The following is a 23,253-nucleotide window of genomic DNA, read 5'->3' as shown; positions in this document are numbered from 1 at the left end:
GTTTTGTATAAATGCATGGAAAATGATAAGGACCAAAATTTAAAGTCATTATACCATTACAATGTCAGATAAAAATTATAGAAATAATACTATTTACATGCTGGGTATAATTAGACTGTGAAATGAAGTCCTCGCCAAGATCTGGGTGTCCCAGATAAGTACAAAATCACAGAATGAATATCAAATACAGTAGTTACATGAGCAGTGTACGTGGTCTGAAAATTTACTACGGGTGTTACTGGTTGATTGATGATCAAAGATGGACAGCGTATGTTGTAAATCTATGCTACCTAATCCATGATTACGGAAAGGTTATAGGTACATAAAATCACCTTTGGAAGAGCCATGTAATCTGTGAATGCATCTGTAACGTATAGAAACGTTTTCATATGTAATGCATTAGAAATGGGACGCGAGCAGAAAAGGACAGACAACTGAGAAAGACATAATTTTGATTTTACTATTAACCATTTTGGTTCGTCAGATGACAACGTGGATGTCATACCGTCACAGACACAGTGTACAGCGCCAGATTTACACATGGTGACCAAAATTGGAATTAATTTTTGGCAACGTATACCGTATCCCCATAGAAATATTTGCGTATCTACTGTATAGCCCACAATGGACTTCCATGAGTAGCTGCACTTTATTTATAACCATCCAGCATTTCCTGTCCTTCGGCACTTGTTCCGTGTATCTCTTGGATCCCACAAACATGTATGATAACTATATTCTTCTATCAGCAACATTTAATTATCTTCGGACCACTCCGTCTCTCACGCAAGTCATGTGAACAACAACAATAGTAGATAACACAGCTGTCGAAAGCGTTCTGTTTTCCTAGCTCTGAAGCGGGCGCCGTGAACTCCGCTAAAAGACCGACAACGAGCGGAACGCGAGCGAACACAAGCGAATGTAAACCGAACACGACCGAAAGCCGTTCGCTAACGCGCGTTTAGCTTTTACACCAGGAAGAAATCTCTTTCACTGTTGCACGTTCGCTTCGGTGCAAAGGAGACGTTTGCACTCGATTTGTTGCGCGCTTTGCTCGTGGTAGTGCGGTAGCGTTCTCGCTTGCCGCGCCCGGGTTCCCGGGTTCGATTCCCGGCGGGGTCAGGGATTTTCTCTTCCTCGTGATGACTGGGTGTTGTGTGTTGTCCTTAGGTTAGTTAGGTTTAAGTAGTTTTAAGATCTAGGGGACTAAAAAATGGTTCAAATGGCTCTGAGTACTATGGGACTTAACATCTGTGGTCATCAGTCCCCTAGAACTTAGAACTACTTAAACCTAACTAACCTAAAGACATCACACACATCCATGCCCGAGGCAGGATTCGAACCTGCGACCGTAGCAGTCGCGCGGTTCCGGACTGCGCGCCTAGAACCGCTAGACCACCGCGGCCGGCTTCTAGGGGACTGATGACCATAGATGTTAAGTCCCATAGTGCTCAGAGCCAGTTGCGCGCTTTAAATAACGTGTAAATGGGCACTTAATGTGACTTAGCCGATATGGAAAATAGGTTGCCTCACAAGATACCATTTATATGGCATTTTAAATGTGTTAACAAGTGTATGTGTTTGACTGAAGAGCGTTACGGAACTTTATAATTTCCTGGTGGAACCGAATGCATTCGACAAGCCTGTCACGGGCACTGCGCTTCGCCAGCACGACGCTCTCGGCGTCACCACGCCAGCCTCTGAATGGAAGCTGCCTCCTCTCAGAAGTGTGGTCGTCCTCGCCATCCCCCGTGTGCAGAGCGTTGGTCAGCGCGGCGTTGAGCATGGTCAGCTGCGCCGACAGGTAGATGATGAGCGTCACGTAGAAGGCGTCCTGCACGTCGCACGCCAGGTAGATGAGCATCAGCCAGTAGCACATGAGCACGTACGTGAGCTGGTAGTAGGGCGTCTGCTCCGGCTGCCCGTTGTACCACCACATCAGCATCGGCAAGTTGCGGCCCATGTGCGGCCTCATGGTCACATTACCTGTGCACAAAAATGGTTCAAATGAATCTGAGCACTATGAGACTTAACTTCTGAGGTCATCAGTCCCCTAGAATTTAGAACTACTTAAACCTAACTAACCTAAGGAGATCACACACATCCATGCCCGAGACAGGATTCGAACCTGCGACCGTAGCGGTCGCGCGGTTCCAGACTGCAGCGCCTAGAACCGCTCGGCCACTCCGACCGGCTTACCTGTGCACAACAGTACTGCAGAGTATACCCGGTGTTGAACAATGAACCAATCTGAAGGCTATAGTCTAAACTGCAAGTGATCAATAATCCAGTGACTAGACTCCACTGGTCAGCTGACACGTTATGTATAAGATTCCTATGCAGTCTCAACCATAGTGCAAACATTCGTTCGTCATGTAACACAGGCCTAAATCCGGGTTTCTACACGTAAGTTGCGCTACTCGGCCGCCACTTGAACGACGTCAGCGAAGTTGGATCCGGAAACATCCAAATTTCTGTGGCATCACTCGCTTGACGACACTGTTTTTATTATGCCATTTAAAGTAAAAGTCGTCTTTACTTTGTGAAGCCACTTTCTGTTATCCACCGTCGCCAGCCTCATTCGACTGACATCTCGTGGCTGAATTTCGAAGTATTATCTCTGTATTCCGGTTTCCGTGTTAGTTAAACACATGTCCAGCAAATTTAAGAACGGGAGTAACAAGATTCCTGATAGCTGTTGATTCATACGTGGCTCCTGTTCGTGCCATCTATTACTTAACACTCTGTTTTGACCGTTCTGCCACCTCTTTATATTAATTTCTATTACTGGTGTCACTGAGTTGCTGCCTTGCCTGGCCGTGAAAGGCAGCAGCAGCACTTATCGATATAAGCCCTGCCGTATTATCTTTGCTGGGCTGCTATTACTTCCCGGTCATCGTGTGTCGACGAGGGAGATGGAACGTGCCAGCAATTATTTCGGATCTGGTAGTGTTTGTGTTGGCACGCGGCACAAGTTTAGTCGGGGCGCGGCAGCAGTGGGGTCCGGACCGCCATGACTCGCCCTTCGGTCGCTGAAACACATGGCGACGACTTTGGTTGGTCGTCGGTCGGTCGTCTTGCCGTACAACGTGTGTATGGTCGGCGATCGCTTATGGGTTGGCTGTGTGTGATTCGTCCCTGTTATTGTACAGTCACTGCCGTTAGCATTGCCTGGTTCTTCGTGCAAGTGTTCGTGAAACTGTGTGAGTTTGTGTGATTTGACAGACAAGTTATTTTATATGTTGTCAGCGTACTGGCTCTGAGGATTTGGTCGGTTGGCGTGGATCTTTGAGAAATTCTCGGCGGGGCGTAGTTTGGCCGGGACCCGCTGGCGGTCTCTACGCCGTGTCGGAGAGTGTGGCGCTGTTCCCATTGCTACGAGATCCACCGACCCTGGACACGAAAGTTAAGTTCTGATTTAAACTACCAGCAAGTCCAGACTGTTCACATTGTGTCGTTTAGAGTTCATTGTCGGCTTTTGGGATATTCCCGCGAGCAACAACGTGGTTTTCAATTTGGAAAATTCTAGCCACCCTCCGGTGGAGTTTCACTGTATTTGGTAATTTGAATTGAAGTGCACCAGCGGAATCTTCTGCCTTGTGGCCGTTAACGTTCCGGTTACCTGCCCTGAGCATTGACATAAATTTCAGGCAGTGTAGTTTCCTCATCGTGTTGTTGCTGTCCAGCACGTTGTGTAGTTTGACAGCTCCGTATATGATTGGTTGTGGTCGCCAATATCTCCTACCTTGTTCCTTTGAACTCCCTGTTGTGCTCTGGTCGGGTGAAGTGGAAGTTATCTTGTCGGTGGGTCCGCTGACTGACTGACTGTCGGTCGGTTGGGTTGTCGTCGGATCGTGAATGATTGGCCCGACTGTCTGTCTCACCTAAACGAGCTTTAGTGTTTGAATTACAGGCTGACCCTCGAACATCTGGGCGCCATGTGTGTGTACTGCCTTATATTTCTTTCATTTGTTCTTGTTGTTGGTACTTGTAGGCTTCTAGCCGGTTTTGTGCTTTAAATTAGTTGTTTTACTCTTAAGGCCTTCAGCCTAGTTTAAAGTACTGTTTCACGTAAGGACTTCGGTATTTTTTTTAAAAAAAATGTTTTCGCGTTTTAAGTGTTCGGCCTTAAGCCGATTTGAATTCAACTTGTTTACTTCAGCCTAACTAAAGAACTGTTTTAAGATAAAGCTTGCCTTTTAAATAACTGATTATGCTTGCGTTTTAAGTTATTGGTCTTCAGCCGTTTTCAAATTAAAGTGGCTTTCAGCCGGTAATTAAGTCCAAAAGATTAAAGCTGTGTGTTTAAAAAATTTTGTTGGGTTATTGTAATGTTTGATCAAATAACAAAGTTGTATGTTCGAGTGTAACTGACAACCCCTTATTTTGGCCTCTTTCCACAACTGATTCTATCTGTCCTGTCCTGCGGGTTAAGCAGGGCGTTTCAGCTGTATAATTTCAGATTGACTGTAGCTTTCGATAAAGAGGCGTGAATATGCAAAACCCGACTATTATACACAGTCTTTTGTGCACTTGCACAATGCGTTAACTCCCAACTTTAACATTTACAGTACCTGTGACATATTATTTAATTAGCTTGTAACGTGGACTATGTAGTGTCATATACGCATATATGCTTTGCTATCATGTGACTTCACAACCGTCTGAAGTGTGAGATGGAAATATATCGATAGAAACATATTAATACTGTGATACGTGGTGAATTTCTGTTTTTGTTTTTCTGTATAAACACGTCTTGTAATTAAAATCATAATTATAATCGTTTACTAAAGACGTCATCGGAAACGAACTCTATATGAAGACAAGCCCGGAAAAACGGGCAAACCTTCAAATGTAAAAACTTAGAGATAAGAGTTGCCATCTGTTGCCGGGTACGGGACTACCAAAATTGACATTGGTCTCACCTCTAAATATCATATTGGACAATTTAGTTTCAAAAATGGCTATGGGCACTATGGGACCTAACATCTGAGGTCATCAGTCCCCTAGACTTAGAACTACTTAAACCTAACTAACCTAAGGACGTCACACACATCCTTGCCCGAGGCAGGATTCGAACCTGCAACCAAAGCAGCAGCGCGGTTCCGGACTAAAGCGCCTAGAACCGCTCGGTCACACAGGCCGACAGGAATATTTAGGGGTGAGAACAATGTCAGTTTTGATAGTTCCCGTACCCAGCGATATATGGCAACATATATCTAAGCTTTTACATTTGAAGGTTAGCCGTTTTTTCTGCTCATGGTTTCATATATCTTTTGCTGTAAAACAAATGAAACTGTACTAGAATTATTCTAGCCATTCTGTGGCATCGTTTTTCGTCTGGCTCTTGTAAACACGTGTTTCTAGTATCATAAATTCAGGTAAATATAAGATTTTTTGAAATGTGTAAGGGGAATTTAGAATCAAACCTGATCATGTCCCACGATAATAAGCATAACGTGGTATTAATATCTGCATTCTTTTCCGAGGTCGTAAAGAAAGGATTGGTGATGAACTGTTTGAGGGTAGAACCGCCGAACACATTACGTGTCCTCTTGTTGCCTGTTCAATATCTTAGAGCAGACCTATCCTGAAATCGAATGCCTATCATTCCCTTTCGTTCTTTACTTATATTTTTACGTAAATCATGTTAGGCCAATTACCTTCGAACAATGATGTCGGCAGTCGCTTCAATGGTTCTGATTAATATCGTCTCTCATAAAATTAATAGGCAGTAACCTGATAATTACCTGAACACGTAACTTACATCTTTGGACACTAATCATTAATTTCATTTATCTACACTTTTTGCTCAGGTTTGTCGTTTTTGAACGTTTCTCTCACCCATCGCATAACTGGATTAACAATCAATATTTTTCGAGATTTTTATTTTCCGTGACGCACTGGGAAATGTTTTCATAACAGTAACATCTCAGACCTTTCTCTTGTGCTATAAATTTTAGAAGGGAACGCTTCCACTAGTCACTGGATTTCACCTGAGTGACAGATCTGTCAGGCACTTTTCAACCCTTCTAAAGCTGCCAGATTCTAATTTTGGTGATACGATTGTAGAAACGTGTAGCCGCCCTCCGTCGACCTGCTGTCGTCGACTTCTCTGACGTACGATATTAAACTTCTACTGTATATGCCCGACTTTTAGTTATATCGGTACATCAGCTGGAGCGGCCACAAACGTCTTCACTTTCAGGGGCTCCGGAACGCCCTATACTTGCAATGTTTAAATAACGCTTATAAATTACATCTTTCCTCACAAAGTATTTGAGGTAGGAAGTTGAACTTTTTACAGATTATTTATTGTAATATGGGCTACAACTTAACACAGGGATTTTACAAAATTTTAGTTCAGTTATTAAAGATGATTTTTTTCAATTGTAATGAAAATTCACAACATTTTTTGCAATTTTTTACTTCTATATTCAAAAATATACAGTTTTTTGGAAAAAGGCTGTGTTAAATTATGCAGAAGGTACTGTGTAACATTTACTGAAAGTTTGAAACAAATATGTTTGGAAGATCCTTAGAAAACATGTAATTAGTATGAGAAAATAAAAGTTTTGTGAATCGAGCGACAAAGATTGGATTAACTTTTTAGTGCATTCCAGGTCCATAGGATGGATTATCTTCATCCTCTGCAAACTCCTCCCCCAGCTTCCTCTTGTTCCTCCTCCTGTTTACTCTTGCTTGTATTTCTAGACTCTTTACAGCACTGTCTGCAGCCCGAAGGCGTTCCTTGTCTAAAGCAAGCATCGCTCGTACCATGTTAGAACCTATCTTCATTCCCATATTTCTAAATACCTTGCACCTTACAATGTTGCCATCATTGAAAGTAGCAACAGCATCATACACACCAAAGTGAAGTGTTTCTATTCCAACAAATACAGTCTTGGGGATTCTCGACCATATAAGACTATTTACACTATCATTGGGGTTTTGAGTTTTTCCGTGAATACACTTTTTCAACAGTTCAGGTGCTGCTAAGTCTCTGAAAATAGGTTTTATCACCTCCATTATTGCATGAGGCAGATTATGCTTATGAGTGTACACTTCACCAGTTAGCAATCCTTTGTTTATACCAACTGTCTTCTTCTTTGGGACACAAGCTATGTTGGGGATTTTCATCGTCTTTATTGTTTACAGTAATAACACATACCTTTGGCTTTCCAACATTTCTCCTTTTCTTAAAAGCCTTCAGAGGATTTCTAATAACTTTACTTTTACTCATTATTATACTTCAACAAAACAGAGTCTCAAGAAACAGAATTAATTACGAATATTTTCGAGATAACGACAGAGTAAATAAACATGAAACAATCGACAATCACACCAGCAATATATATTGAACCATCACAGGTTAGCCACAACACATACTTTCTCACATCACTAAAATGTACCTGATGAAAACGGACGTTAATAATAACACCATTTGACAGTAGTTTAACAGCGCCACAGTGGGTCACGCCCATGTAGAACACATTTCAAAAAAAATTTAAAAATAGTTGTAGTCTTCGGAATTGAATAAATTATATATCTATTAAAAGGTAATAGTCTGCAGATTAAGAAAACGCAAAAAAGTAAAAATTGAACTTTTCATGATTTTGAGCCTTTCCGGAGCCCCTTAACGGCTACTAAATTTCGGGTTTTAATGATAATTAATGTAACTTTTTTCTCAGTCGATCACCCTTCATTTGTTGCTGCGTTACCGAAGACAAGATAGTTAATAACGTCTTTGGTTGTTAACTATTATTCACCAATACACACGTAATTATGGAAATAACTTTAGTTTCTTATTAACAACATTCAGTAATAATTAGATGATCATGAATGATTGCATTTTGTATAGAAGGAAAAGGAGGGTTGGTCCTACGATTACTCTCAGCAATTGCGGCAACTAAAACGGCCATGATTTTTATAGTTGGTCACTCAAACATATTGTAGCAAGGACTATGGTCCATTACTATAGTCCGCAGCTCGTGGTCGTGCGGCAGCGTTCTCGCTTCCCACGCCCGGGGTCCCGGGTTCGATTCCCGGCGGGGTCAGGGATTTTCTCTGCCTCGTGATGACTGGGTGTTGTGTGCTGTCCTTAGGTTAGTTAGGTTTAAGTAGTTCTAATTTCTAGGGGACTGATGACCATAGATGTTAAGTCCCATAGTGCTCAGAGCCATTTGAACCATTTTCCATTACTATACTTTGATACAGACTTTCAAATTTCGTACACTTTCATTTTCACACACTAAGTGTCTAGTCCCGTCCTTATACTCAATTTATCGTCCCTTCGTATAGTCCACAGATCCTATTCTCAGTTATTCGGCATGTAATAGAATTTAATATTGAGCGCTACTTTTTCTCACACGCTCAATTCCTCAGATATTCTTAGTCTGTGTGACCTTACGGCAAAAGACTGTCCCATATAAATTAACTGTAGACGCCGCAGCTACGTGGACTTATTCAGAGCGCAGGAAACAAGAGAACTAACAATACCCGCGCATGGTTTATATAGTAGATTTTAGAAACAAAAGTAGCCGCGTTGAACCCTCTTAGATTTCCCTGAGGCGCTACTCTGCTGCGGGCCAGATGTCAGTTATCGAAGTGTCATTTGTAATTTCATTCGAGCCAGTACTGCGTATGTAATGTGAATATCGGATTTTTTAATAGAGGTCGATGCACGTCTTATATAGTATACGAAATTTACATTTGTTATTCGAAAGTGGCTGGCAAATGGATTTTAGATTTCGACAGTTACTTCCGTTACGTGTTTGATGCCTCTCCCCTTCGGACTCCCCAGTGTTATTCCTGCACAAAATCTACTTCGAAATGCAACATTTATGCTTCCTTTTCTGTCTATTGTTTTCTTGGCTCAGTTCTGCCAAAACCTGAATGTTGTCCGAATATTATGAGTTGACGGCATACCGCAGACGTTCGAACTATAATTTTGACAAGTGCGTACCGAAACAGCAGCACACGACGCCACTGTCGTAAGAACCGTCATGACACTTGCTAGGGCGTCATTTTGGTTGCATACGGAAACCCGACATGGGGTCTGTCGCCAGTTAGCACTAGACAGGTAATCTCACCACTCGATTGTCCTCCTAAAGCATGCCTATGTACAAGTTTACAAAATTCTCTTTCCATATTTTTGTTCAATGCAGTATTGTTGTACAGGATGTAGTACCAGCTTCTTTGCATTCACCCTTTGTCAAAGCCAAAGTCACTGTTAACTTTGACAACCATCTCGGTTCTACTGGAAAGGAATAGACTTAGTGATGGTTGCAGTTGATACCGCTTCCTTATCCGTTCCAGTCATTAATAACATAAACAGAAAAGTATTGTCTATATGCACGTTTCACAGTTATTAACACTATTCGTACAGGCTAAGTGTTATACGATTGAAAGTTACGACGGAATGGAGACAGTTTGGTAAAGACACATGGTGCACTTTATTCATCACAAGAACAAACACGATGATTCGGCAGCAGCCGTAGCACACTTGGAATTAAGTCCTACTTGTGTATTACATATCTTGTTACTCTGTTAAGGTAAAGATATTCTTTAAGATACTAATGCGTTAACATCCATCGACGTTTTCTTACACATACTTTCACTATGTAGGTTTCATTTCAATAATCTTGTACAGTCGCACTGTTAAAGTGTACTTTGAAAATGGCTGACACTGATTTCCGCTCCATAGTGAAACAAGCGCGTGACACGCCGCTAAAAAGTGACAAGAATCAGATTGTCCTGAATGTTTACCGCAAGTTACAGAAAAAATAAGCTTTGAAGTTTTCAGAGGACTTTATACACAAAAGCTAAAGCATCTTCGTAAACGGGTCGCATAGGTGATTCGGTAGAGCTGATAATCGCAATCAGGTATTTCCATGGATTGCTGGTTCAAATTTCTGTTTGGTCTTTTCTTTTCGTTCAGTTTGGAATACCTAGATCTTTTAAACATGAAATTAGCCGACCACGGTGACAGAGAGGTTCTAGGCGCTTCAGTCCGGAACCGCGCGACTGCTACGGTCGCAGGTTCGACGAATCCTGCCTCGGGAATGGTTGTGTGTGTTGTCCTTAGGTTAGTTAGGTTTAAGTAGTTCTAAGTTCTAGGGGACTGATGACCTCAGATGTTAAGTCTCATAGTGCTTAGAGCCATTTGAACCATTTTTTAAATATGAAATTCATCAAATACATGCTAACACATATCTAATCATCACTTTTTATAAAAATTGCACGTCTTCTTGTTTCTAATTACATATTGCATGCAAAATTCCAATTTACATTGCAAATGTAAATTAACTATCGATATTTTGTAAAATACTGTTAATAAAGGTTGTTTAAATTAAGAAAAAATAAATTTTTAGGGCAAATATAAAAAATTAAATACTCTTTATTTGGACTGTGACGTTTGTTTTACTCATAGTGGTGAGATTGTTGAAACATGGGAAAAAAATTTCCATGGCATCGAGCACACCATACAAATGCTGCATTTTCACAGTTGCCATTGCAATATTAATCCAACAGAATTGATCTGTAGCCAGGTTAAGAGTTTTGTTGCCAGAAATAACAAGCCATTTTAGCTGTCACAAGGACTGGAACTAAAACACGAAACTTTGTCAAACGCCACTGCCGAACGCTGGCGGGGTACAGAAAGACACATCATAGAAGAAGAGGAAAAAACGTGGCGCTTGAATGACCTCGTGGATTCTGTTGTCTTTACCAACGTAGCAGATGACAGTTCCGGTACTGAAATGTATTTCTCGGGTATGGAAAGAGTTCAGTAGCAAACCGGACGAGACTATCAAAATTTATTACGCCGGGTAAGCCTACGAATGCAATATGCCTTCAGTGGCTTCAGTATTTAACTACACGATGAAATCGCTGCAACACATTTTTGAGTCACACATAGCTCGCACAGAAAAATTACCCTGTATTTAAGTTAAGAAATTTCATCACTCTTGTTTTCAATTAGATCACTATGTTAGCTAAGATCTAGAGCATGTTATGTTTTCCGCCCGGTCCCCAGTGTTCGGTATTGCTGGAGTTTTGCCGAATATTATTTCATTCCGATTAAAAAGTAAATGACATTCTAAGATATATTGTTTTTCTACTCGTCTCTTTTTACACCTTAACTGCAATTGCTCACGTCACTACAGATCAGCCGGACCAGGTAGCTGGCCTGCGCTGTCAGACTTAAGGCGGCGCTAAAGCGTATTATAGCTCAGTCAATGTGCACGTAACGCACAGCATAAAACTTATCCCTACTATTGTACTTGACTGTACTCAAGACAGCTTGGTTTCCGCTCCACGTGAGACGAAATCCAATGAGATTCCAGCAAACGTGGAAGAACAGATGGTATAGTGTTTATATTAGGTTTATTCTTATGATGAACGCGGTATAGTCAGAAAGTTATAACTATCGCCACAAAAATTGTTACGAAATTTTTATTATTTTTATTATTTTCTTGCAGGTACATGTGTGCAGTTCTGGTACACTTTGAAATCCCCGGGCCACAGTACCGTACCGCGCGGCCAGAGATTCCAAAACGAAAAGGCGTAGCTCTTTCATAAAGTGGGGGAACAACGGCGCAAATATCCAGGCTGAGTTTTTGGATGTGAACAACAGAGCACCTTCATACGACACTGAGGGTAAGTAGCACCGAAGCATCCGTTGTGGTCCAACAAGTCTGAATGAGAAAGAACGAAGTGGCAGACTACTTCTTTGTGAATACCCCAGAATATCAAGAGAACTGGAAGCTCTGTTGTTGAATAACGGGTTATGACAATCGAGGCGATAGTGGAGAAACTGAAAATCAATCTTGGATCAGCTTCCAACATCTTGCACGACGTTTTGAACGAGAGGAAGGTCGCTGCCAGCATTGTTCCCGTGGCTCCTCGCACCCATTCAAAGATCTCGCCAAACCGAGGCAGAGTAAGTTATGAGAACATTCGATGCAGTAAGGCACGCAGCCGTATAGCACGGTGGCTTCAGGATGGCTACGTTTTTTTTCCGCTCTGACTCACAGCCCAGCTGACGCTACCAACCGTCAAAACGGTCTAAAAAATGGTTCAAATGGCTCTGAGCACTATGGGACTTAACTTCTGAGGTCATCAGTCCCCTAGAACTTAGAACTACTTAAACCTAACTAACCTAAGGACATCACAAACATCCATGCCCGAGGCAGGATTGGAACCTGCGACCGTAGCAGCAGCGCGGTTCCGGACTGAAACGCCTAGAACCGCTCTTCCACTCCGGCCGGCGAGAAGGGTCTCAAATAATATTTAGTCGGTACGCAAATTCATACCCCCTACGAACCTAAATAAACCATAGTAATTATCATCCGATTTTTTCAAATTTGGTACGCAATCGTTTGTTATTAAGGAAGAGATCCTGTCAAAAATTCAGATTTTGTATCTATTATACACTCCTGGAAATGGAAAAAAGAACACATTGACACCGGTGTGTCAGACCCACCATACTTGCTCCGGATACTGCGAGAGGGCTGTACAAGCAATGATCACACGCACGGCACAGCGGACACACCAGGAACCGCGGTGTTGGCCGTCGAATGGCGCTAGCTGCGCAGCATTTGTGCACCGCCGCCCTCAGTGTCAGCCAGTTTGCCGTGGCATACGGAGCTCCATCGCAGTCTTTAACACTGGTAGCATGCCGCGACAGCGTGGACGTGAACCGTATGTGCAGTTGACGGACTTTGAGCGAGGGCGTACAGTGGGCATGCGGGAGGCCGGGTGGACGTACCACCGAATTGCTCAACACGTGGGGCGTGAGGTCTCCACAGTACATCGATGTTGTCGCCAGTGGTCGGCGGAAGGTGCACGTGCCCGTCGACCTGGGACCGGACCGCAGCGACGCACGGATGCACGCCAAGACCGTAGGATCCTACGCAGTGCCGTAGGGGACCGCACCGCCACTTCCCAGCAAATTAGGGACACTGTTGCTCCTGGGGTATCGGCGAGGACCATTCGCAACCGTCTCCATGAAGCTGGGTTACGGTCCCGCACACCGTTAGGCCATCTTCCGCTCACGCCCCAACATCGTGCAGCCCGCCTCCAGTGGTGTCGCGACAGGCGAGAATGGATGGACGAATGGAGACGTGTCGTCTTCAGCGATGAGAGTCGCTTCTACCTTGGTGCCAATGATGGTCGTCTGCGTGTTTGGCGCCGTGCAGGTGAGCGCCACAATCAGGACTGCATACGACCGAGGCACACAGGGCCAACACCCGGCATCATGGTGTGGGGAGCGATCTCCTACACTGGCCGTACACCACTGGTGATCGTCGAGGGGACACTGAATAGTGCACGGTACATCCAAACCGTCATCGAACCCATCGTTCTACCATTCCTAGACCGGCAAGGGAACTTGCTGTTCCAACAGGACAATGCACGTCCGCATGTATCCCGTGCCACCCAACGTGCTCTAGAAGGTGTAAGTCAACTACCCTGGCCATCAAGATCTCCGGATCTGTCCCCCATTGAGCATGTTTTGGACTGGATGAAGCGTCGTCTCACGCGGTCTGCACGTCCAGCACGAACGCTGGTCCAACTGAGGCGCCAGGTGGAAATGGCATGGCAAGCCGTTCCACAGGACTACATCCAGCATCTCTACGATCGTCTCCATGGGAAAATAGCAGCCTGCATTGCTGCGAAAGGTGGATATACACTGTACTAGTGCCGACATTGTGCATGCTCTGTTGCCTGTGTCTATGTGCCTGTGGTTCTGTCAGTGTGATCATGTGATGTATCTGACCCCAGGAATGTGTCAATAAAGTTTCCCCTTCCTGGGACAATGAATTCACGGTGTTCTTATTTCAATTTCCAGGAGTGTAGTTAGAGAGACTGAGAAAATTACTTAAATGTTCTAAAACCGACACTTATGTTTCAAAACTCAGTTAGGAAAAATAACCAAATGTCTTTTATTATCATTTGAAGTCATATCAAAGCTCACAGTACATAAAATCACTTCATTCGAATTTTCTTTTCAAAACTTTAATTACTCTACGTTACGTAGTATAAAATCCATTCAGAATTATTTGCTTATTATTTTATTGTGTGAATACATGAGAATGAATGAGACAATGTATGTGGGACATACGTTAAAACTTAATGTCATTTTATGTAAAACCTTATAAAATTGATCCGTGGGAAAACTGTGTGGCGACCATGTTGCTCATGACGTATGTCGATGTGTGCTTACTTTTGTAAGAGAGCAGCCAGAATAAAAGTAGAAGCGGAAAAAGTTTCTCTATTAATTTAAAGAATATTTTGCATTTCGTCCTATTTCATTATACAATATATTAGAAATAGAATTATTAGAAATTGAATTTGTAATGACATAAATGACTATCTGATTAGTGGTTGGCTAAGGCAAGTTTGGGCGCGTGAATGATCTGGAAGGATCATTATGATGGGCCATTCAGATAAAAAGCCAATCAAAACTAAGCGGTTCCCGTGTGCAGAGAGTTATATAGGCAGAGAGGAGAGGAGCATCGATATAGTCGCTCGCCAGTCTGCTTCAGAGTAACACCATGCTAGATGTCTCCGCGAAAATAGTATGTAAACTGAAGAGCCAGTGAGATCATTTCAGATAGAGCGTGTCGTGTCGTGTCGTGACGTGACTAAAGCGGTTTAAGTTACGCACATTTTGAGGAAAGTGTAATGTTTCAGAATTAATTAGTTGAAGTTTTATAAGCGTGTGATCGTTTGGTCGTAGAGACAATTCCGCGTGGCATATTCCGTGTTCTTTATGGATTACTTTGGCGAGCACTTCTGACATAGAACACCACTGAAACGACCGAATGTTCAACTTGCAAATAGTGGTAGGTCAGTGACTGTTAGATCCCAAAATTAGCCAGGTCGGACTTGCAGAAATTCTGGCTGCTTTTACGTGTGAAATATGTTAAACAGTGAACTTGGAATGACAGAGCATTTGAATTAATAAATACAGACTTGATAACCATTTCATGTGCTTCCTTATGAATAAAAAGACGTTAATAAAATTTTCAAATGCTTACGGCAATGAAACTGCATTCTCCTACCACCCGAAATTTGTCAAAATGAACTTACAGGTACTGATTTTAAACTTGAGTTGCCGGCCACTGGTGGCCGAGCGGTTCTAGGCGCTTCAGTCTCGAACCGCGCGACTGCTGCGGTCGCAGGTTCGAATCCTGCCTCGGGCATGGATGTGTGTGGTGTCCTTAGGTTAGTTAGGTTTAAGTAGTTCTAAGTTCTAGGGGACTGATGACCTGCGATGTTAAGTCCCATAGTGCTCAGAGCCATTTGAACCAAACTTGAGTTACGCGGCCTCTGTGTGGTAGGTATTAGGTGGTGGTTGCTTTACACTGCCTAGCGTGTATCTACTACTGCAGAGTGAAGGGACGTCGGAAGGAAGAAATATAGAGGTAGGTGAACTGTTGAGAGAGAGAGAGAGAGAGAGAGAGAGAGAGAGAGAGAGAGAGAGAGAGAGAGGACAAAAGAGACAGAACGATCCCGCCCCGGCGCACTATGTCAGGCCAAGTCAGATTTCGAAGCGCGAAATTCTGTTGAATCCGCCGTTTTTAGAAGTAAGACACTACCAGCAGAAAGAAACAAGAGCAGAACTATTGTCATCCTTAGCAGCAACGTCCTTAGCCCTTTAGCTGGGGTGTCGGCGAAATCACATGTAACCAAATACGATTATTATAAGTTTTAAGTCAAATATTTATTAATTATTCCGCTTTTGTAAATGGACTCTTAGTTGCGCTAAGCTGGCGCTTTCCATTAGCCTGACGCGACAATTTAGTTACAAATCTAACGTCCACTTAAGACAGCAATTAGTTTCATGCTCAAAACAGATAAATCCTAAGTTATAACTATTGCAATTTCTTCGAAACTACTCATCGGATTTTTAAGAAAGAAATCACACTGAATTCGCCTGTTTTAGGACTACGGTACTAGTGGCAGCAATTATAATAGGGCCATCTGAAAAAGCATAGTTAATACAGACATCTTCGTAATTAATATATCGATAAAAAGAGAGAATGTTATTTACTGAGGACTTTTTAACAATTCATTTAGTTGAAAATGGAATTCCAAAAAATTAAACGAGAAGTGTAATACCCGATGTACGAAGAAGAAGATATACGACAAACAGCAATATCCAACAAATTTTTGCTTGTACGTTACCTGCAGGCACATATTACTCAGTTTGTTTTTACCTTAACAGTGCTGTTTCTGAACGGTTACTTTTATCTGCAACAAAGAATGAAATATAACGTGCTTTCTACTTGGTCGGCTGCTAGGAAAAGAAGCGGATCAAAATTAGTGGAATACAATCCAAGGGGTAACCCAATCTATTCAGAGCATTAGCTATGAAATCACACAGGCGAAACGATTGCCCGGAGCAGTAAAAGCAGTTCTCCATCTGTTATGTCTTCGTCATCATCATCGTGTCGTTAAACATTAATCTCCCTCGTAATTGCCGCTGCTCTTCACGATACATGTAAGTCACGTCGTTGATAACATAGCTCCATGAGGCTAGTCCCGGACGTATGTGGCTATTGTTTATAAAAGGGTTGCAACGCTAGGAAGTTGTAGCGAAATGCACGAAGGCCTGATTTGTAGAGGAACTGGTTGACTCTCAATATACAAATGTATTGTACTTGCGTACATAAAGGAAAATACTCATCATTGTTTGTTTATATGACTGGCAACGAGCGAGCAGTATCCGAGGAAAGTCAGACGCCAGCCTTAAATTTAGCGGACGTATCCTAAGGAAATGTAATTAATTCACGAAAGAAGTAGTTCGCGAGATCATTGTTCGATGTCCCTTGTGTACTGCTAAATTATCTTGCGTCCTTAAAAGGTATGATACGTACACGAGATACAGAAGATCGCGAAAAGAGCCGAGTGCTTTGTCACTGATTCGTTTCGCCGACTGGAGAACTTTCAACTAGTAACAAGAGACCCGCAGTTACGAAATTAAACATTTCACTATGAATTAAGTTACATATTACTTTTTCCTGTATGCATCTCAGAAATGATCGTGACTTCAAACAATTCAAACTTACACAGAGACTTAGCAGCGGCTGTTGTTGGTGCTCAATATTCATGAATGCTAGAGGAGGGGGAAATGGTGGTCATATTCCATGTTCACTCCAATACAGTAAGGTGGTTTGTGGAGTAAAAACGTAGATGTTCGTGACAGCGTCGCATTAAAGTTGACTGTTATTATCTTCTACAGTCTCCTGAGGTCGTTAGTTACGAAGTGACCACAGCATACTTTTCTGTTAGGAGGAGTCTGATAGTGTTGAGTATCACTGGAGTCGACCACTTTCCAGTCTTTCCATTACTAGTATGATGTAGATAGATAGCTGCAATTTAAAAACAGTCATAGTTCAACCAGCAAAAGTTGCTTATAAATACTTACTTATTTGGAAGTGGCTTCAGTGCTCAGATCATTGTCAGTCATTTCAGCTTACATGGCAGTGTTAAAACTGTGGTGTCAAGTAGCACAAAACCCATCATATATCACTGCTGCCAAGTAGTAAAACACGAAAATAAATTACATTGTTAGTGACAGCAGTGATACAGAATTGAGTTTATGCTACTTGACGCCACAGTTTTAATATTGCCCTATAAGTTGTTATAAATAATTCTAAGATACCTAATGTACACGTAAAGATACCAACCGATGGCGAATAAACAAGTGTTTACTAGCTGCTCTTTGCACTTTAGCTATGGCCTTTTATAAAAACGTGTTCTGCCCCCACTTACACAAAATACAGGGTGACCCAAAAGGCAGTTTCCGTTTCACGGAATACTGAAGGTAGAGAAGCAAAAGCTAGTGCAAAAACCGGTCAACAGATGACATTGGACAGCAACAATTAGTGATGTCGCATGAGAATCGTGTATAAAATGAGCTGAATTTGGACTACAGAAAATTCTAAAACTGTTGTGGAAACACCATTGGATGACGTGAAAGTCACGGTGTGCTGTGGTTTTACATCAATCGTCATGTGGGGCGGCGGGTGGAATAATAGAATAAATGTTTTGTATTTATTTATTTATTTATTTAATGCTGTTGTTTGCCGTTCTCAACACTGGCTCTCTAACTACAATATTGGCAACCAGAAAGTGATTAGCAAAACGTGAAGACTGTAATTAGAATTCCTAGTGCCCACTTCATCTGAGAAATACATTTATAGCTACAGCTTATAGCTCTGAGGAATTAAGAGATTGTCTGGGATTCATAATCAAAAACCATTCTCTCTAAAATGTTCACTATATTCTGAAAGTCACAGACCAAAAAGAATCCACACAATCCATCTACCAGAGCAGTTCAGAGTCTAATGCACTGATGCAACTATAACTGTTCAAATTAAATGTTTAAGTGAATGCTCGCCATAATTTGATGATAATGTTCATCAAAGGCCATGCTAATAATGGTAGAATGTCTGTCCTGCGGCGGCACGTGAAAATACGACATACGTAAACTAAAGATAGACCATTAACGTCATCCCAAAATTAACACTTCACTCGAAAACGATTTCATGGTTACGCGTATCCCGAGTAACTTATTATGGCATCCGAGGCTGTTTATAGCAGTGATACCGACTCTACGCGACGCCCGGCACAGGTGGTGCGCTAATCAGCGTCTGGAGAGAAGTGGGGCCTTTTTCCTCTTCACGCAGCTTTCTTACATATAAATCCGTGGTGCGGACGGCTAAGGGAACGCCTGATCAAATCTGCTCTCCCAACTAGCCGTTGGGCTAGTAATGCACCACTTTAAGTTATCGAATAAATCAGTACTTCCTTTGCTGATGACCGATGAAGTTCTCAATTTAAATGTGCAATCAGCACACAGGTAAGTAATCATAAGTCTGATGTGGCTACGTCAAATATTTTGGGCGAGATAATTAATTTAATTAAGCTACACGCAGTAGACGAGCTTTGAACTTGCCCTTTGGAGATACACTATCGCTATAGTTTTATAGTTATTCAGTTGAAACTTCTCACATCTTTATGATTATAGCGGATCTCCATTCTACTTAAATTTAAACATCCTAGCTTTATTTATTCGCCTACTTAATCTTGCTTCCTTAATTTTTAAGATAAAAACCAGAAAATCATGAATTTCAACTAAAATTCTAATTTGAGAGATCCAGAATACTGTTTCTACTCTATTATGCAAGAGTAATCTAAATATAAATTTTTAAGATTCTAGCTGTTTTCTGTTGGGACAATGATTTTTACAGAAAAACGTCCAAATTTAGAAAATGGTTTAAGTTATTAAACTGATATTCAACACACATTGATTTAGTATTACTCCTGACATGCTAGAAACGTTTCGGGTTATTTACTTGATTTTTAAAGTATTGCGCAACATTTATGACGTCAGAGCTAGTTACAGCGGACTGGCTGGCACACAATGGAAAGACTGATGTGAATTTTATAAGGCATGAGTAGGCTGCTTCCCTACAATCAGACCCTTTTTATTCGAGGAAATCCAAGGTGATGCTTTTCAGATTGTCAGCGACGGGTGCCAGGTACATCGGTATGTTGCAGAACTGCATCATCCCTAGCCTGACTGCCGGCCGGAGTGGCCGAGCGGTTGTAGGCACTACAGGCTGGAACCGCGCGACCGCTATGGTCGCAGGTTCGAATCCTACCTCGGGCATGGATGTGTGTGATGTCCTTAGGTTAGGTTTAAGTAGTTCTAAGTTCTAAGAGACTGATGACCTCAACAGTTAAGTCCCATAGTGCTCAGAGCCATTTGAACCATTTTGAACCTAGCCTGACTGATAAACACCTGCTAGAAGGCACGACTTTTCTACAGGATGGTCTCCACCCCATATTGCTACACGTGTTAAAGATCTCTTGCGCACATGGTTCAGTGAGGATTGCGTGCATCCATCATGCTTAGCCTGCCAGGTCCCCAAGTCTCAACCCGTGCCATTATTACTCGTGGGGTTACCTGAAGTGTTGCGATCGTCCGACCTCATTGGGGTCGCTTAAAGACAACGTAAGACGGCGGTTTCTCACCATACCTGCTGGTATGCTGTAAGTGCTGTTCACAACATTGTCCTTAGACTGCAGGCACTGTTAATGAATGACGGCAAATATGCTGAGTTTGTCTTATACAGAACATAATCTTTCCCAAATATCCATTGTTGCGCTAATTATTGCTTTTGTATCATATGGAGCGTCATCTGTTGGTCATTTTGTACACTTCTTTTGGTTTCAATAAAACATCATGTCATTTCAAGTATGAAAGTATGAAAGTATGAAAGTATTGAATTTTCAAATGTTAACGGACTTTTGGGTCACCCTGTATATATAGGATGTCCCAGGGTGAGTAGTCATTATTGAGGTATACAACACGAACGATCATTCGAAGCAGAAGAGTGTAGTAAACATGGGCTCTAAACTGTGCATCCTAGGAGCTACGGGCACAACTTCATATTCAGTACTGTGAAACAAGCGTATTCCACTGCAAGATCTTTGCTTTCCATACTTTGAGCGGTGGTATATAATATTGGCCAAAACAAGAAAAACAAAAAGTCCAGTAAACATGGGCTCTAAAGTGCACAGCTTACGAGCCACGAGCACGTGTTCATCTTTGCTACTGTGAGACATACAATATGTGATCAAAAGTATCCGGACACCTGGCTGAAAATGATTTAAAAGTTCGTGGCGCCCTCCATCGGTAATGCTCGAATTTAATATGGTGTTGGCCCACCCTTATCCTTGATGACAGCTTCCACTATCTGACATTCGTTCAATCAGGTGCTGGAAGGTTTCTTGGGGAATGGCAGCCCATTCTTCACGGAGTGCTGCCCTGAGGAGAGGTATCGATGTCGTGGCCTGGCACGAAGTCGGCACTCCAAAACATCCCAAAGGTGTTCTATAGGACTCAGGTCAGGACTCTATGCAGGCCATTTACTGTCGTGTAACCACTCCGCCACAGGCCGTGTATTATGAACAGGTGGTCGATCGTGTTGAAAGATGCAATCTCCATCTCCGAACTGCCCTTCAACAGTGAGAAGCAAGAAGGTGCTTAAAACACCAATGTAGGCATGCTCTGTGATAGTGCCACGCAAAACGAGTGCAAGGCCCGTCCATTAAAAACACGACCACACCATAACACCACCGCCTCCAAATTTTACTGTTGGCACTACACACGCTGGCAGATGACGTTCACCGGCCATTCGCCATAGCCACACCCTGCCATCGGATCGCTACATTGTGTACCGTGATTCGTCACTCCACACAACGTTTTTCCACTGTTCAATCGTCCAATGTTTATGCTCCCTACACCAAGCGAGGCGTCGTTAGGCATTTACCGGCGTGATGTGTAGCTTATGAACAGCCGCCAAGTTTTCTCGCCTAACTGTCGTAGTTCTTTCAGTGGATCTCGATCCAGTTTGGAATTCCTGTTTGATGGTCTGGATAGATGTCTGCTTATTACACACTACGACCCTCTTCAACTGTCGGCGGTCTCTGTCAGTCAACAAACGAGATCAGCCTGTACGCTTTTGTGCTGTACGAGTACCTTCACGTTTCCACTTTACTGTCACATCGGAAACTGTGGACCTAGGGGTGTTTTGGAGTGTGGAAATCTCGCGTACAGACGTATGACACAAGTGACACCCAATCGCCTGCCCACGTTCGAAGTGTCAGTTCCGCGGAGCGCCCCATTCTGCTCCCTCACGATGTCTAATGACTATTGAGGTCACTGATATGGAGTACGTGGCAGTACAATGCACCTAATACGAAAAACGTATGTTTTTGGTGATGTGATTTGGGGAGAGGGCCAAACAGCGAGGTCATCGGTCCCATCGGATCAGGGAAGGATGAGGAAGGAAGTCGGCCGTGCCCTTTCAAAGGAACGATCCCGGCATTTGCCTGAAGCGATTTAGGGAAATCAGTCTCTCTCTCTCTCTCTCTCTCTCTCTCTCTCTCTCTCTCTCTCTCTCTCTCTCTCCCCCCTCTCTCTCTCCCCCCTCTCCCTCTGAACAAGTGCTTATAGCACTTACGGTGTGCTTTTCAGAGCCCAATTTTACTAGACATTTTTTTCTTGTGCTGCTCCATACTGCCTCCTCCAAAAATAAAGAAAGCAAAGAGCTTGCAGCAGACGCAATACGTTTCACCGTGTCGAGAATGAGGAAATGCTCACAGTTCTTGAAGTATACATTTTGGAGCCCTTGTTTACTAGACTCTTTTGCTCCGAATGAACGTTCCTGTCATATCCGTAAATACTGACCATTCCTACTGGGACATCCTGTGGAGCTGTAAGGCGGCGTTGGATGAGAAAAATGTCCCAAATTGATTATCAAGCAGCGCTTTTTCGCCCAAGGGGTAGAGACTTACTTGCCCCATCGGCGAGAAGCTTGGCGTCCTTGAAGTTCTGCACGATGGGCCCCGTGTAGAAGGAGAGCAGCGTGATGCCACCGATGCCCATGAACGACGTGAACATGAACAGCACGCGCAGTCTGCAGCTGCGCAATATGGCGTCCTTGACGCGCGGCATGAACGAGCAAAACATGGCCATGTTGTACTCCAGGTGCGCCATCAGAGCGTCCACCCGAGGCCGCTGTGTCACGAAGATGACCGCCTGTGAAACGTCGGAACAATTAAGTTACTGGCCACTCACATGCGTGTCATCTCCCTATTTTATATTTTAGACTGCAAGCCCTCTGACCAAAAAAATTATCACCGCCAGTTTACATCAAGCTGCTGCAATGTAACATACCCACTGACGTGCTTCAGTTCGGTGAGCAAAAGAGTTCACAAGTTTCTTCAGATGTACCATATCCAGTTCAAGCCACTTGACTAGCTGCTCCCAGCCAAGCCTTGCTGTGGGTGAGTCGGATCAAATGGAAAAGAAAGAAAAAAGAAAGCACACGTTTCTCATACGTACGGGAATATACGTCCTAATCTCCCTCCTATCCATCTCCTCCTCCTCTCCTTCTCTTTGTTGCTCTCCTCCTCCTTCCCTCTTTCTTCCGCTGTCCATTGTCTCCTTCCCCTCTCTCTCCGTCCATCTTTTCCTCCCCCCACTCTCTGCCCATCTTTTCCTCCTCCCTTTCTTTGTCCATCACCTCCTCCCCCTTCTGAAAAAATCCCCTCCTCCCCGTCTCTCTGTCTCCTCCTGCCCTCTCTCTCTCTCTCTCTCTCTCTCTCTGTCTCCCGTTTCTATATCCATCCTACCCCTCTTTTTTCAGCTCCTCACCTCTCTGCCATCTCCCC

General features: G+C 43.0%; 1 protein-coding gene across 1 annotated transcript in view; it reads right to left on the bottom strand.

Moving 5' to 3' along the window:
* Positions 1–1,561: 1,561 nt before the first annotated feature.
* Positions 1,562–23,253, bottom strand: part of LOC126204084 (uncharacterized) — a 33,133-nt gene continuing 11,441 nt past the window's right edge. Inside the window, exons 3-4 of the mRNA XM_049938503.1 lie at positions 22,375–22,618; positions 1,562–1,983 (exon numbers count right to left, since the gene is read on the bottom strand). Of these exons, the coding sequence (XP_049794460.1) occupies positions 1,562–1,983; positions 22,375–22,618 (666 nt within the window). The remainder of the gene's footprint in view (positions 1,984–22,374; positions 22,619–23,253) is intronic.

Source organism: Schistocerca nitens, chromosome 9 (genome assembly GCF_023898315.1).
Source record: "Schistocerca nitens isolate TAMUIC-IGC-003100 chromosome 9, iqSchNite1.1, whole genome shotgun sequence".
NCBI classification, from domain to species: domain Eukaryota; kingdom Metazoa; phylum Arthropoda; class Insecta; order Orthoptera; family Acrididae; genus Schistocerca; species Schistocerca nitens.
Note: the sequence above shows the minus strand (reverse complement) of the source record. Positions and strands in the feature narration are given on the sequence as shown.